Source organism: Nicotiana attenuata, chromosome 3, assembly GCF_001879085.1.
Source record: "Nicotiana attenuata strain UT chromosome 3, NIATTr2, whole genome shotgun sequence".
Classification (NCBI taxonomy): Eukaryota; Viridiplantae; Streptophyta; class Magnoliopsida; order Solanales; family Solanaceae; genus Nicotiana; species Nicotiana attenuata.
The window spans coordinates 61265027-61282602 of record NC_031991.1 but is presented as its reverse complement, the minus strand read 5'-3'; the positions used below and the strand labels follow the sequence as shown (position 1 = coordinate 61282602).

Below are 17576 nucleotides of genomic sequence, written 5' to 3'. Positions count from 1 at the left end.
AAACTAAACGGTAAAAAAACGGTTAAAAAAAAATTTAAAAATTTAAACCTTTAACCTTAACGGTACCCCGGTTTACCCCGTTTACGTTAAGTTACGACTAAATTAAATTTACTTTCCGTTTCGGTTTTAGTTTTAATTTTTAGTTTAAAAGTAAAAGGTAGGGGAAAGGTAAGGTAGGGACGAAACCAAAACTAGTAGGAAAGTAACTACTAGGTTTGGGTTTGGGTTGGGTACGAACGACGACTAGTAGTTAGTTTAGTTAGGTAGGAAGGGGGGGGGGGGGGGCACTTTGGTGATAGTAGAGTTGAAAATATGGAGAAGTTAATTTTTTTTAACAATTAAGAGTTTGCCTATTTTTATTGTGGGTCGGATTTTGGGGTTCGGTTGGGGATCTTTACCTATATGTACTACATTAGAAACTTATNTGTGATATAAAATGCATATGAGTTGTTGAATATGATGGAAATGTTATTGTTGGTTATGGAAATTCTTTGTGAATTTGTTGTTGTTATTCCTTGAGTAATTGTTGTTGTAATTCTTGAGATTGTTGTTGTTGTTCTTTGTGAAGTATTGTTGTTGTTGTGTGTTTGTGAATTGTGATTTGTCCGATGGGATCGGATTGCGCGCCGCAACACGAAGTAATAAGGTGTGGGTTGTGGTGATAAGGGTGGCCGAGGTAATAAGGGTGACCGAGGTAATAAGGGTGGAAAGTGATCGAAATCACTATTGAAATTACATAAGATAATCAAAGAACCCATTATGAATTCATAGGCTTTAAATTCCAGAATCCTGTTTTTTCTTCACAATTTTTGTAAAACTTTGCAAACTCTTAATAAGCTGTTAGGCCCAAATGGTAAAACTTTTATGGCCTGGTTTCTGCTTCATTCAAGTCTTAATTCAAGGAAGGACAGGGACAGTCTCAGGTAGACAGTTTCTATGGGGCGTAGGCCTCCCAAAAGGTAACGGAGGCGTGCAAAGGTTTCCTCGGGCAAAATCCTAATTTTACAACAAAGAAAGGACATCAAATCGGAAAAAAATTAATAAATTCCTAATCGGACCCTTTCGATTAGCATAATATTCTCGTTGTTATTATTTGAAAATGGAGGAATGGAGCAAACATGAGAATCATGGTTGTGGTGACAGCATGATTGTTATGGAGAAGGGGGGGGGGGGCACTTTGGTGATAGTAGAGTTGAAAATATGGAGAAGTTAATTTTTTTTAACAATTAAGAGTTTGCCTATTTTTATTGTGGGTCGGATTTTGGGGTTCGGTTGGGGATCTTTACCTATATGTACTACATTAGAAACTTATTTACCCTCACTGTTTAGGTTTTAACTTAATTACAAGTTGATATACAGTTTACCAATTATATACAAATTAGTATTAATGAGTATCCCATTATATTCGGAATTGAATAGGAAATTCCCTCCTCTCTCTCTCTCTCTCCCTCTTCAATCTCTCATTCTCTATCAGTATTCTTATATTAATATCTTCATGTGGATTAACTGAAGAAATGATACTAATGTTACGTGAAAAAAAGAGAGAAGATTAGTACCTAGCAAAGTTCTTGCTTCAAATCCTATGAAAAAGAGGAAGAAATAAGAAAGAAATTAGCTCTGATGAAGAGAATCATTTTAGTTATCATTCCTTTAGCTTTATGGAATCAATAAACAAAGTAATATTAATTAGAAGCGAGTAGATTGAATTGGAAACTGTGTTAATCCATCAAAAACTCCATTGACAGCCATTTAAAAGTTTCAAAGCTTTGATTTGAAAATGGAATTTTATGAAATTATATTTTGTATGGATAGGGTGTTGTTGCAAATGATTGGGAATATCCGTTAGAGTTCATATTTCAAATTTGAGACAATTTGGTGAAGATTCGAGGTGGTTTTGGTTGAAATTTCACATTGAAACTCGAAAAAGAAGACATGAATAAATTGTATATATTTTGTATGACGAATGTAGAAACGGTATACAAAATATCTACAAGTTACATAATTGTATATAAGTTGTATATAAATTGTATGTGAATTGAAGTTTTTGACCGGATTCAGTACAAAAAATATGCATTTATGTTGTAGATAAATTGTAGATTTTGACCGAATTTGTATATATTTTGTAAAAAAACTTTTGTTACTTCCTGAATTGTAAGGGAGATTTGCAGTCGTACCCTATATTTGTGTCACCTTTTAACCTGTACCCTATTATTAAAAGTTATTGATTCGGTAGCCAGCTGGCAAAAAATTCATAATAATATGACAATTATACCCCTGACAGTTGCCTTCTTTTCCCTACCATTACAGAAGCCTTTCCATTCCCTTAATTTTCGGGTAAAAAAGAAAATGGGTAAGAGCGCTAGTACTTCTACTGCTCTTTCAATTTCAAGCACAAATCAAGATATCAAACCAAATACCCTTTAAGTAGAAAAGAAGAAATTAGAGGGACAAATTGTGAGAAAATAAATCTTTGTTATTGTCACGACCCTAAAATCGATCCGGTCGTGATGGCGCCTATCATGAAACTAGGCCAGCCGACACAACTCCCGAATTAACCATTTATTAATAGAAGTCATTTTTAAGCCTTTAACTAATCAAATATTTCATAATGTAAGTCTAAATGAACAATGCGGAATAAATACACAAGCCCGACATCGGGGTGTCACAAGTCACGAGCATCTACTAAGGTCTGAATACAACTAAGAGTCTAAAAATGTACTAAATACAGTCTAAGGAAGACAAGAGGGAGAAAAGGAATGCTGCGAACGTCGGGCAGCTACCTTGCTAACTCCAATGACTCTGCCACTGAGCAATCAACACCTACTACCGGGTTCAGAAATACCTGAATCTGCACACAAGGTACAGGGAGTAATGTGAGTACACCAACTCAGTAAGTAATAAAAGTAAATGAAAGCTGAGCAGTAAGAAAATACGTAAGCCACATCATAACATACAGCAAATACAGTACATTTCCAAAACAGTACAGAAATTATTTATTTCGTAAATCAAACTCAGTTTTAGTAAAAACCCTTTTTTTTTAAAACATCTTCCAATAGTTTCAAACGAGTGATTAAAAAAAACAGTGAGTAAAAATGATAGAAACGTAAACAGCCCCTCGGGCAAAACATGTACCATAAACCGCCCCTCGGGCACAATATCAACAGAACCAACCCCTCGGGCTACCTCACAATCACTCGTAATCAGCCCTTCGGGCATAACATAAATCAAGAACCGCCCCTCGGGCAAAACATGGATCAAGAACAGCCCCTCGGGCAACAATATGAAGCAACAACAGCCCCTCGGGCTACATCACATCACTCACACTGGGTACCCGCGCTCACTGGGGATGTACAGACTCCGGGAGGGGCCCCTTACGGCCCAAGCGCAATAACAAGCCATCTCGTGGCATAATCAAACAGGCTCTTGGCCTCATATCAATCACAAGCCACCTCGTGGCATAATAAATCACGCCCTCGGCCTCTCATATATCACAAATCAGTACCACATGCTGCAGCGTGCAGCCCGATCCCATGATATCCTTACAACACAGACCCTCAGTCTCACTCAGTCAGATCTCACTCAAGCCCCTCGGGACAGTAAAACAAGTACTCGGCTGAAAATCATTTATGAAATCAAAAGGAGTGAATAAAACCGAGTTATGAAAACAGTAAGAACATAGCATGACTGAGTGTAAACATTAAACCAAAAAAGTGAGGAAAACAATAGTAAAAGCCCCTAAGGGCCCAAACATTCGGCACAAGGCCCAGACACGGCATTTAGCCCCAAACACAATAATATTTTTCAAAATATAACAATATCAAATAGTTTTCAAGTAAAATACGCGATTTAATAGTCGTACAGGATGGACCAAGTCACAATCCCCAACGGTGCATGACCCCACGCTCGTCATCTAGCGTGTGCGTCACCTCAAAATAGCACAACGATGTGAAATCGGGGTTTCATACCCTCAGGACAGTATTTACAATCATTACTTACCTCAATCCGGTCCAACTCTAGCCCGCGATGCCTTTGCCTCTCGAATCGGCCTCCGGATGCTCCAAATCTATCCAAAACAGATTTATACCGTCAAAATATGCTAAGGGAACAAAGCCCACTCGAAAATAACCAATTTACATCAAGAATCCCGAAGTTGACCAAACCCGACCCCCAGGCCCACGTCTCGAAATCCGATAGAAATCGCAAAACTAGAATCCTACACTCTCACGAGTTCATACATATCAAATACATCAAAATCCGACCACAAACAATCCCTCAAATCCCTAGATTTAGGTCTCCAATTTCCAAGCCCTAACTTCCAATTTGCTACTGATTTTCCCATATAATTCAAGCTTACAACCTTAAAAATCCTCATAAAAACGAGTTTAGGGACCAAGGACCTTACCTCTAAGAAACCTTCTTTAATTCCCCCTTCAATTAGCTCTCCAAAGCTTTCTCCCGAATGAAATATGGTGAAAATCGCGAAGGGTGAAATTTATATATTCTGACCCAGCAAAACCGCACCTGCGGCTAAATGGTCGCATCTACTCTACCGCTTCTGCGGTCAAAGCACCGCTTCTGTGGTTACTCACTTAAGTCCCATTTCCGCACCTGCGACCCAGGCTCCGCATCTGCGGGCCCGTAGGTGCGGATCACATCCCGCATCTGCTCCTTCTCTCACTTCGCCTGAGGCCGCTTCTGCGGCTCCATATCCGCTTCTGGGAGTCCGCACCTGCGGTCCCCTAGTCGCAGGTGCGGTTATGACAGCAATAGAAAAACTTCAGCTGCCAAACCTAACTCAAAAACTTCCGTCAACCATCCGAAATTACCCCGAGGCCCCCGGGACCTCAACCAAAAGCACAAACAAGTCATATACCACTATCCACACTTATACCAATCTTCAAACAACATCGAATCAACCAAATCACATCGGATTCAAGCCTAAGGTTCCAAAAACTTCTAAATTCCGCTTTTGATCAAAAAGTCTACCAAACCTCGTCCGAATGACCTGAAATTTTGCACACACGTCACATTTGACACAATGAACCTACTGCAACTTCCGGAATTCCATTCCGACCCCTATATCAAAATTTCACCTATCAACAAGACGCCGAAATTTCAATTTCGCCAATTCAAGCCTAAACCTTCCACGGACCTCCAAAGTACACTCCGATCACGCTCTTAAGTCCCAAATCACCTAGCGGAGCTAACCAAATCATAAAAATTCCAATCCGAGATCATATGCTAACAAGTCAAAACTTGATCAAACCTTTCAAATTTTAAGCTTCAAACTGAGAACTGTCCTTCCAAAACTATTCCGATTACCCTGAAAACCAAAACCGACGATTTACATAAGTCATAATACATCACACGGGGCTAGTCATGCCCGAGAACTGTCAAGGAAGTGCAAACGCTCAAAACGACCGGTCGGGTCGTTACGGTTATCAAACACAGGATTAGCCATGAAGGATCTATATGTTCTAAAGACTCAAAAGATAATGTCAAGAAAGCAACTGAAAATGCCAACAACAGTAATGGGGAATCTGGCAAGAAGAATGCTACTATTTTTGTACCAGCGTCGTTGTTTATTCGAAACTTCAGTCTAAATATGCTTAAGTTATTTAGTTAATTTGCTAAAACTTTAGTTTAAACATGCTGAAGTTATTTAGTTCATTTTGCGAAAACTTCAGACTAAACATGCTTAAGTTTTTGTCTTGCAGAATGTAATTTTCTAATGAATTTTTGCTAATGCATGCTGAAGTTATTTGTTCATTTGCTAAAACCCCAGACTAAACATGCTTAAGTTATTTAGTTCATTTGCTAAAACTTCAGACTAAACATGCTTAACTTTTTTAGTTCATTTGCTAAAACTTCAGACTAAACATGCTTAAATTTTTGTCTTACAGTATGTAATTTTCTAGTGAGTTTTTTCTAATGCATGCTGAAGTTATTTAGTTTATTTGCTGAAACTTCATACCAAAACATGCTGAAGTTTTATCCTGCATTCTACAATTTTGTCAATAGTCCTGAAGGGCAAAATCGCCTTTTTAAAACGCTTTTAACAAAAAAATTGGGTACGGATGCAAACGAAAAAACAAAACGGGTATAAGTTAAAAAGGGGCGACCAAATAAGGCGTCCCATGCAATTTTTACGAATTGTAAGAAGCCTGAAATTGTTATTTTGCACATTATCAAACATAACCAGCCAGTACACCAGAAAAGAGAAGTGCCCCTATAGGATTGTCGCGCTGCATGAAGTTGAATATTATGCCAAAATGTTCCAAGCCAAAAAGCTCGGAGGCAGTTTGAATCATTACAGCAAACTGAACACCGAGGCAAATTCCTAGCAATGCAGTGGCAGCATAGAGAGTACCACTCAGAGCTGAAGCATACAGAAGGAATGTTACAATCATGATGATTTGTGTTACCATCTTCCAAAATGTCCGTGGAATTGTTTTTGACCTGCAATAGACATGATACAAGTGCTAACTGTTGGTCACAACCAACCCAGATAGCAATCACGAATTCAAGTCATTCTTGAAGTTAGCATTGAACTACTGCATTATCAATCATGAGAATGAGGAGCTAGCAATCATGAAGATGGATATATTTAAAGCTAGTAATACTACTATCATTTAAGTAACGTCAAAAAATGAAAGCACTTTATTCCCTACCCCCCACCCAAGTGAGCAAGAGAGAGAATTTCAGCACACTAGCCACCTTCCTTCTTGAGAAACAAAAGAAATATGTGGAAGAAGCCAGATTATTACCGCACGAAGTGTTCAGAAACAACACCTGCCCAAGACGGCCCAAGAGAAATTGCAAAAGCTGAAAAAACTCAGCAATATCGTTGTGTCATTTACACCAAGTGCAACTCCAATCTGTGCTAAATTATTTAGAACAGTTACACCAGACCCAACACCAAGGAAGTATACTACCCACAGAAGTCAGAAGTCAGCTTTAACAACAGCTTCACGAACTTGAAGTCTTCCCCTCTTCTAGGTTTCCTTTTCTTCTTCACTGCACCCTCGCCCTCGGCCAGCAGCATGACCACCTCAGAAACTCTTCACCTTCATGAAAGCTCCCAAGGTCTGCTTCTGATGAAATTGGAGTTAATAAGGGCGCCGTTTGGCTGGAACTGACTTCTTCTTCAGTCAAATTGTTTGAGGAACCATCTAATTTTCCAGATCTCTTGCGAAGGGACGGAAACAGTGTCATCTTCACTGGAATTGCTAGAGGAGACATCAACAAAATAACCATTACTCCAGCAAGCATATAGGAGATAGAAAATGGACATGCTCTGAGGAATCCTCGCCCGAAGCTGGTGTGCAAGCCCGGATAAAGTACATTATGGCCAAACAGATGATGGGAATTCCCAATGCTAGAAAAAGCAGTAAGTCCGAAGCTGAATCGTTAAGAACCATAGCAATAACTCAGGCCAGCATAGCCTTTCAGTATTTTGGCAACAGTGCCTCTACTGAGACGGAAGTTCCTCATATTGGTGACAAGTACCGCTGTGCCCATCCATGCACTGCTGTTTGTAGCAAATACCAGTGCAAGCCAAAGCTGCCATTCAATTAGATATGGACAAAGATAACCATGTGAAACAAGTTCTGAACTATGTGATCAAGTTCTGTAGAACAAACATGCTTAAATTTTGTTATAAAGCTGTTAACAAAATAAAATGTCAAACACGGAAATTATGTCAATGGAAGTCATATCAAGAAGTGAGCCTTTAGAAGGTTCAGAACATTGCACTCATTTTCACACATTTCAATCTCATTAGAAGAATCTCTAGACTTCTCAAAGATCACTGAAAACGCAATAACAATAGTTAAATGAGACACCGTCTAGAAATGGTTGGTGACACTTGGTTTTTCCTCCAATTATTTCTCAACTATCTATTCAAGTCCAAATGATGAAAAGGAAATATATATTCCAAGCCAACTTTCTCAACAAAAAATAAATCTATTCCCTGCCAAACTGAACATGAACTCGTACAACAGAGATTAAACATACCAAACACACCCTATGTAGCAAACTGGCGATGATCTTCAACTAATACTTGCCAAAATTCTACATCAATGATAGAAATCTAATAGAAATCAAAACATTATTCTCAAAGGTGTAGTCCACGTAGCAAGGTGCAAGAAAATGGAGGTTCAGTAGCAATCAGCCAGCCAAGTCCAGAAAGTTGATGAAGAAAACTCTGCTGGAACATCTTCCTTTATAAACCCCTGCAGGCAGAGCAGTCACGGCTGTCAATTTACAAATGAAAGCAGTTTCGAATGTCATATACAAGAAATTTGCAATGTGAGAAAAGTGTTTTACTTTAATCAGAAGGAAAGTTGACTAAAATATGAAAATACAAAGAATCATGCAAAGCTATATTAGCTGAGAGTCTTAATAAAAAATGCTTCAAAACCCATGAAATGTGAACAGGAAACAAATGCATATCTCGAGCAATTATCCTGTTATATTTGTTATATTGTTTTCCCTATGGGAGAAGAATTGTGAGTCATAAAATGACTTTTCAAGGCTCAAAATATAATTTTACAATTAAATGTAAGTAGATTTCATCTGCATATGGCAAACATCTTAAGTGCAGTTCGCTTAGGCAGCTGTGGATAGAGTTGGCAACAGACGTGAAGCTCCATACATGGCACACATCACAAAACTTGAAAGACAAGGGAAAGCAAGCAATGCCAAAAGGATGGCAGCAGATGCAGGATCCTATCTTCAAGTTTGAGGTTAGCAATACCTACCCTTTTTTCCCCTTTTACACCCTTCTTATAAATAGGGAGTGTCAAAGCTTCACTCATTACAAGCTTCACAATATTCCCTCTAAACCCATGTTCATATGTGATAAAATGTTGTTCATATTAGAAAGGATATGTAGAAAGCTTTCTACTCACTGAATGTATCACTTTCATTTGCTCTAAAATTTTCTACAAGGACTTAATTTCCCCAATAATTTCATGCTCTACTTTTAAGCATGTGCACATAGAGTGAGACAAAAGGATTATGTCGGTCAGCTACAGAAAACAGCTGAGTGCACAGATCTTCTTTCCCAATATATCCTTTTTCTTTTGCTCAGTGGTGTGGATAACAATTAGATGGCATTTTTGGAGAAATTCTTTGCCCGGTGTCTAGTTTTGTCCTTGGACCCCATGCTTTATGTTGCCTCTAAATATTCAGAGTACAACTATGAACAAGAATCCTTTCTTAGTCTTATTCCACAACATGAGTAACTCATGATCTTCAGTAAGAAAAACTAGGAAAATGTACACTTCCTTCCAAGAACAGAAAGCTCCTAGCCTCCTTTTTTTAGCTTGCCAGATACCCATGACCTCGTCCTCACCATACCTTTCAGCTTCATATCCCTTTGGGCCCTGTAGTTCTCCACTCTCCATGCACCAATCAGCTTTTGGCCCTTCAATTGGAGGGGTGAATCCAGAATAAGAGCACCGGCGACAGACTAGTATGTTTAATATCACGTACACCCAATGAGCAGTGAACGAGGACGAGAAATGGCTAATGTTCACCAGAATCATTTTAGTCATTTTGTGAACGAATGCTAGTTCTAAGATAGAACGATTGAACAAATAGACTGCTTGCATTTCTCCATGTGTCCAATCCCTTCAGTTAATGAAATGCCCGCGAGATCCTAAACTCTGAAGCATATTTAAATTTGGAATAACGACACGGCAAAGATAAGAGAATCGAAACACTTGCATACATTGTATCTCAACTCAAGGAACTTATCGAAATTCAGCACTTATACATGAATTCCACATATCGTTGGTAAATGTGGTTATTTCTGATGTTTACACCTGAGCTCTTCCATTTTGTAAAGGGTAAAGTGCAATGGACATCAACTTCTTAAATCAGTGTCTTATAAACCAAACGAAAGAAAGAGTCAATTCCAAATCAGATAAAATTGCTCTTCAGTCATCACCACGTAAAGTACACCCAATGACAAGGCACTAGAGTAGTTCAGTGATCAAACAAACTGCAAACGTTGCACACATTTAGGTCTTATCTGCATTATGATTTTAGTATTTGACTCCTTTTACCCCCACCTTTTGTTACATTAGATATGCACATGCATATTTAAATGGAGACAGCCCTTTGGCAAGCTTATTTGACTCAAGATAAGCTTAGCAAAAGAGATATTCAACTAGAAAAGGCCTACGATAAAGACCCGAGGGAGGTCATGTGGAGATGTTTGGAGGCTAGAGGTGTACCTGTTGCTTACATTAGGACGATTAAGGACATGTATGATGGAGCTAAGATCCGGGTGAGGACAGTGGGAGTTGCCGTTGTGCATGTTATTTGCATACGGCATTGTATTGATTGACGAGATGCGAGGCAGTGTTACCACGAGGTAAGAGATGTGGAGGCAGACCCTGGAGTCTAAACGTTTCAAGTTGAGTAGGACTAAGACATAATACTTGGAGTGTAAGTTCGGTAGGGCGACTCAGGGAGTAAAAGGGGAGGTGAGGCTGGATACACAATTCATCCCTAGGAGAGGAAGTTTTAAGTACCATGGGTCAATTTACAGGGAAATAAGGAGATCGATGAAGATGTCACACATCGTATTGGGGTGGGATGGATGAAATGGGGACTTGCTTCCAGTGTTTTGTGTGATAAAAAAGTGCCAACAGAGCTTAATGGTAAGTTCTACAGAGTGGTGGTCAGGCCGACTATGTTGTATAGGGCCAAGCGGTCAGTCAAGAAATCATGTCCAGAAGATGAAGGTAGCAAACGTGAGGATGTTGATATGGATGTATGGGCAGACGAGGTTAGATAAGATTAGGAATGAAGTTATTCGGGACAAGGTGGGTGTGGCCCCCTGCTGAGGACAAGATGCGGGAAGCGAGGCTTAGATGGTTTGGACATGTGAGGAGGAGGAGGAGCACAGACGCCCCGGTCAGGAGGTGTGAGAGGTTGTCATTGGAGGGCCTAAGGAGAGGTAGAGGTAGGACGAAGACGAATTAGGGAGAGGTGATTAGGCAAGAGATGGTGCAACTTCAGCTGACAAGATATGACCCTTGATAGGAAGGTGTGAAGATCGAGTATTAGGGTAGCAGGTTAGTTAGTTTAGTGTTCTCCATGTTCATACCGGTAGTATTAGTAGATATTTTCGTATTCTATTGGTATTGGATTTCTATGACTACCTGTCATTTCTTTCATTTCGGTCATCTTACTATCTGGTTGTTATTTATGTTGCTTTTACATGGCTTCTCGTTGTTGTGCTTGTTTTTCTCTTCATTAATATGGTGTTTATGCTTCTCTGAGCCGAGGGTCTATTGGAAATAGTCTATCTCCACAAGGTAGAGATAAGGCTGCGTACACACTTCCCTCCCCAGACCCCACTATGTGGGATTATACTGGGTTTGTTGTTATTGTTGTATTCAACTGTGCAATACGTGTTACATGGGCCAGTAGAAAGCAGAGAATGTCTTCCATCTTTTTCTCCATTGTAAAGTAGAAGAGATATTTGGAGCATGTTCTGGTGTATTTTGGGGTACGGTGGATAATGCCCTACAATATTAGAGATGCTATGCAAGCTGGGGCCCGAAGAGAGTTGGGAAAGCCATCAAGAATATCTGGAAAATGGTTCCTGCATGCATGTTTTTGGTGTACGTTTTTGGTGTACCTGGACGGAGAGAAACCATAGATGCTTTGATGGTATCTCAACCTCCAATCACTCTTTAAAAGTTAGGTGTCTTTTAAAAAGAATTTGTTGGAGCAACTTATACAATGTAAATAGTATGGAACATATCATAGATTATGTTAGCTCCCTAAGCTTTACCTAGTCTCATCCTACTGGACCTAATTTCCTTTGGTAATCATTTGCATCCTCTGGATGCTTATTGGTGAAGTGTGTGATCATCTCATGTAAAAGCTTAAGCTGTTAGAGAGAACTCAATTTTTATTTACTTAATTATGTCTTCAACTGTTCAACACGGTTCCTCACATGGGGGCTTGATTCTTTTTGATGAGCCAAGCACATGAAAATTCTTTTTGATATTGAGTGACGGTGAGACTCGAACCCATGACCCCTGCCTGCTCTTATACCATGTTGAAGTGTGTGATTATCTCATCTAAAAGTTTAAGTTGGTAGAAAGCACACACTTTTATTTACATAATTATGTCTTCATACTTATCAATGAAATTTCTTACTTCATTAAAAAAAAAACATGATAACTTCATTCACGTACAAAAAATTGGAGATTGTTCGCTAACATGAGTCAATCAACTTCCTAGACAACTAAACATCAGTTACAATTTTCACCCATCTTAAATAAGCAAAACTAAACCTTGTGCGCGCAAGGTAGAGCAAAACGGAACTCCTCACAGTAAGCACCCGTATGCAACAATGTGCTCTAAGCAGTTGAAGCTTATTACAAAGCCAACTCTTTTGCACTGAGATAAATGTAATCTAATCTACACATCATAGCAAAAATTAGTCAACTTAAGTTCTCAAGTTTCTTTCTCTTTCTGTTTTGACCTCATTGAGGGAAATAACTATCTCCGCAAATTTTAGTCATCATCAGCAATCAATTCATGTCATTTAGCATGTGATTAACATAAAAGCAGCTTGCTCCGTTCCCAACAAGATCCATTTAGAGCGATGCAATCTTTCCTACACTATCATAGCACAAATTAGTCAACTACAAGTTCTCAAGTTGCTATTTTTCTACTTTTTCCAATGCCCTCCTTGAGGAATAGAACTATCTCTGTGAATTCTAGTCAATATCAGCAATCAATTCATGTCATCTAGCTTGTGCTTATCATAACACCAGCTTGCTATCTCCCCAACATGGTCCACCATTGGCACTAATAAAATACACAACATTCTTAGTCTTCCCAGTAACATTTCCTTACTTTAAACATCATAAACGATACCTACGCCCTCAATCCCAAACTAGTGGGTTCAGCTATATCAAAGGCAGATTTAGGATTTGACCTTTAAATTTTTTAGCATTGAACTCATTGCACTTTTAAAATTATGGGTTCAGATATAACATTTATTGAACCTTTAGTAGGTATGCACATATATATTTATATTCCATGTCGAAAATTGGGTTTGGATGAACTCATAACCAAAGGGCTACATCCACCCCGAGCCTATATGAATCCTCTATATATATTTCGCTCCAAGTCGAAAATCATTCCTTCTTTGTATTTCATACCTGACTTTCTTGATGAGGATGGATTTGAGCTTACGAGCGAGGTCTTGAGAACGGAGTTTACATTCAAGGAGCTTACGAGCCAAGACGCGCTTCTCTGAGTTCTTGATGTGGTGAAGCTGTTCACGCTTTATGAGGCGTTCCATTCCGCTGGACTGCATTTTCCTCTGCATCAAGAACAGTGCTTGGTCTAAGTTGTTGTTCCGCACCTTCACCCGTATGCCCCGCCATTGCTGTAGCTGCTGCTCCCAACTTAGTGGGTTCAACAAGGCTACGTTCGGTCGATTGAAGATAGTGGATACATGCTTCGCCACTGAGCTCATCATTTGTTAGGGTTTCTCGATTTGTTTGGTCCTGAAATGCAATTGGGAACCAGGATTAAGGAGAATAAACAAACTACAGAAAAATATAGTGTGGAAACGTCGAAATTGTCAAACTACATCCATCATTTGCTTTTTGTACAGAGACATCAGACAATATTCGAGTACTGTAAGATTAATGTTTCAGCAGCTTAAATTGAACAAGGAAGCATAGAACATGTTTTAAGAGATAGTGAAACGTACAAAACAGATAAAGCTGCAAAATATCTAAAATTACAAGGCCTTCTAAATACTAACAAAATAGAAGAACAAAAGAAGTTGGGATTTGGGAAGAGAAAATGCGACCCATAAGACTAACCTTGGTTGAAAAGAGATGTTGGGATTTGGGGGCGGCGTGGAAGATGTCAAGCTTTGACTCAGAATGAATATTGGAGTAGTGAGCTTAACCCCTTTGTTGCAGACAAAGGGCTAACCACTGGACAAAGGGCTAATTAAGGTTAAAATCGTAAAGTAACACCAGGAAACTTCACTTTTTGAACTTAACTAATCAATACGTATAAAATAATATCTCATATAATATTAAAACATATTTGTATTGAATAACACTAATTTTAAAGGAAAAAATACAAGTTCAATTTGATTAACGTTGATCCTATTCGATCAATGATTGTTAAAAGCAAAAAGATTAGGTATCTTCTAAATTTGCAACACTGAACATATACATTCATAGCTTTTCCTTGTCATAAATTTAAGGAAAGAACACAAAAAAACGAATGAATTTTTATATTAGTATGATCGAACTTTTTCAGGTTGTATACATAAATAAGAATTAGGTCAGAATGTAGTTAATGATATAGTGAAAAAATGAAATGACATAATTGATGTGATATGATTGGATTTGACACAGGCTACCTACGTATCCCCGGGTAAGAATTCATCCTATCCAAATATGCGTACAAGTTCAAAATTATTATGCCAACCTACTAGAATCTTCAAATCCTGATTTTGAGACATATGTGTAGGAATGAGAAGATTAGGCAGCATTTATGTATAGGATCGATTTTTACTTCTTTGGTAAACCCAACAATAGTTCATATTTGATAATCATTATATTAAAATATTATGAAGCTGATAATTAATTCTTTTCTCCTACTACTTCAGCCCCAAAAAGTTGGTCTGCCTTTGAGTTTTTTGGTATTCAAAATTATTGTACAAATATGACAATCGGTGCATTAAAAATTTAAATAAGTCAAATGGATGAAATAAAAAGTCATAAAGTTATTAAAGCATCCGTAAAAAAGTAACTAGAAAAGAAATAAACATACATAATTTAACACTTGTGGATGAATTTGGTGTGTTGGAGTTGATGATCAGATATGCAAAACAAAAAATAAATAGTATTTTTTATGGAAAGATATTTTTTTTCATATTGACAATGATTTTGACAGAAAATAAATTAGTTAATCGGGCTCATGCCGACTCATGATTTAACAAATAAGAGAGGAGAAAAGGCTAACATAGATGAATACGTAATTACTGTTTTGAAGCTGAAAAAAATAATATTAAACTAATATTTTAGTGATTGAGATAAAATATACATTTATAATACGAAATTGAAAGATGAAAATAACTTTAAGGAATTGAATAAGCTATGTGAATTGAATCCCTCGGCCTTAAAGGAATTAGCTTTAAAAACATGGAACCTACATGTACAATCCAAACATCACAATGTTAAGAAGTCGAACATGAGTTGATATCATCTTCTACTTTTGTATCTGTACTATTTATTTTATCATTATTGAAGACTAAATTCTTTTTGTACAATAATTACATGAGTAGTTTTCAAGTTCAAGACAAAATAGTTATTTCAGTTTTGATCACGTGCATTGCACGTATATTTCATGCCAGTTAATATAAACATTTAGAATATCACACAATATTAACATATGTGAGATATAAATAATATCTAAAGTTAAGATCAAAATATAAAAGATGATTGTTGTACATCTAAGCTTATCTTATATTTTATATTTTCAATTTATCATAGGGGTGGGATAATACCGGCCGAATCGAAAAATCGGCCGAACAGTGAATATCGATTTTTCAATTTCGATTTAATCGGTTATTCGGTCGGTGTGCGATTTTTAAAGTATTAAATTTCAGTATTCGGTGCGATTTACGGTTTTGGTGTTTCGGTTTTCGGTTAAACCGAAAAACCGAAATTTTGGGATGCAAGCTAAGCAACTAGTAAGAGATGCAATTGTAGACAATTTCATGACCAATAGTACTAAGTCCGGTACTCGACTTGGTGGTGTGATTGTTGACATGTTTAGTAAAAAAATGATAGAAGTAGCAACAGAACTTGGTTTATCGAACCGTACTTTCATAATAACCGACCAAACCGACCGACGCTCACCCCTAATTTATCATTTCATAATATAATTTTTAGATATCTTCAAATCAAACACATAGAAGAGATATATAGAGGAGAAAAGGCTAACATAGATGAATACGTAATTACTGTTTTGAAGCTGAAAAAAATAATATTAAACTAATATTTTAGTGATTGAGATAAAATATACATTTATAATACGGAATTGAAAAGATGAAAATAATTTTAAGGAATTGAATAAGCTACGTGAATTGAATCCCTCGGCCTTAAAGGAATTAGCTTTAAAAACATGGAACCTACATGTACAATCCAAACATCACAATGTTAAGAAGTCGAACATGAGTTGATATCATCTTCTACTTTTGTCTCTGTAATATTTATTTTATCATTATTGAAGACTAAATTCTTTTTGTACGATAATTACATGAGTAGTTTTCAAGTTCAAGACAAAATAGTTATTTCAGTTTTGATCACGTGTGATCACGCCCAACTATGCCTTATAAAAAAGACTAAGCGGTCGCTGCAAATATAATCCGGTTTACAAGTCCGGAGTCGAATCCCACAGAGAACTAAGGTTTAGCTACAACTGTTCACTATCACCAAGAAGACAAGCTTGAACAATTCCTAACTTATAGATATTAAGATTCTTGTGTTTAACTACTTAACTAACAAATTAAAATAGTAAATTAACAACTAACGATACTGAGGGTTAGAGAAAAGATTAAGGAGGTCTAGAGTTATGATTTCCCCAATTGTCGGAATCCTTCCCGTTATGTCTTCTATAATTTCGCCTAAGTATTCTCTACCGATCATGAGCACTCTTATTACCGTAAATCTCTCCCGAGTAATTACGACAATTTACTAGACGCACTCTCCCGAGCTACGTTAGCTGGCTTTTAATACAGCTCACTTCAGATCGCACCCAAGGCTTCGTTATCCCTAATACCCTCGGTTATTGATCCCTCATATACTCCGGGAGTGGTGTTGTTCAACAATTACCTAAATATGCACTATCTCCCGAGTTATGCATACTAAATAGGCACAGCTAATTGAGAGCTCTTCAATCAACCAGAATATAAACGTAGTTGAACAAATAGAGAAAAGCTATGGCTCAATTATATAAAAACATAACAAGAATTTATCCTACAAAAGGTTCTATCAAAACTCTAGAGAACAAATTAGCTATTCATAATAGTATGTAAAACTACAATACTAAAAGTCATAACCAACAATGAAAAATAGGAAGAGGAAGGAAAAACTCGTAGAAGAATTCTCCGCCTTGCTCTCAATGTGTTCTTGCCTCCTTAGGTCGAATCTATGTCCAAAATATGTCCCCCTCTTGTTCTTGGCCGGCCTCCTTTGTTTAATATAGGGTTTAGGACTTAAAATCCCATGTTTTGCACTTTAGTCCCTGAAATTTTCGCTCCCTGCCTCGGTTTTGCCGCGGTCGCGGTGGAACCGCGGCCAAACATGCCCTCTGATTCTTCAGTTGTCCGCGAGTACATCTGCCGCGGTTCTGCGCGGTTCTGCAGCGGTCGCGGAAAAATCGCGGTTTTTCACCCTGTTCCGTTTGGAATTTGGAAAAACGTAAAACATGAAAGTTGTAGCCCTTTGAGTTAGCTTTCCAACTATATATTGTGGAGCCCAAATGGAGTTCTGAGCAAAACG

At 37.8% G+C, this 17576-nt stretch overlaps 1 protein-coding gene and 1 pseudogene across 1 annotated transcript; both read right to left on the bottom strand.

Moving 5' to 3' along the window:
* LOC109224424 lies at positions 6743-7623 on the bottom strand (annotated as a pseudogene).
* Positions 7718-13985, bottom strand: LOC109223893. The gene is made up of 3 exons (XM_019388367.1): positions 13875-13985; positions 13200-13550; positions 7718-8234 (listed from the first exon to the last, which is right to left on the bottom strand). The coding sequence occupies exons 2-3, from the start codon at positions 13520-13522 to the stop codon at positions 8225-8227; spliced, it is 333 nt and encodes a 110-aa protein (XP_019243912.1). The 5' UTR covers positions 13523-13550; positions 13875-13985; the 3' UTR covers positions 7718-8224.

Bases quoted from the DNA above. Each gene is read 5' to 3' on its own strand.
- LOC109223893 (XM_019388367.1), bottom strand. From the start codon at position 13,522: ATGATGAGCTCAGTGGCGAAGCATGTATCCACTATCTTCAATCGACCG.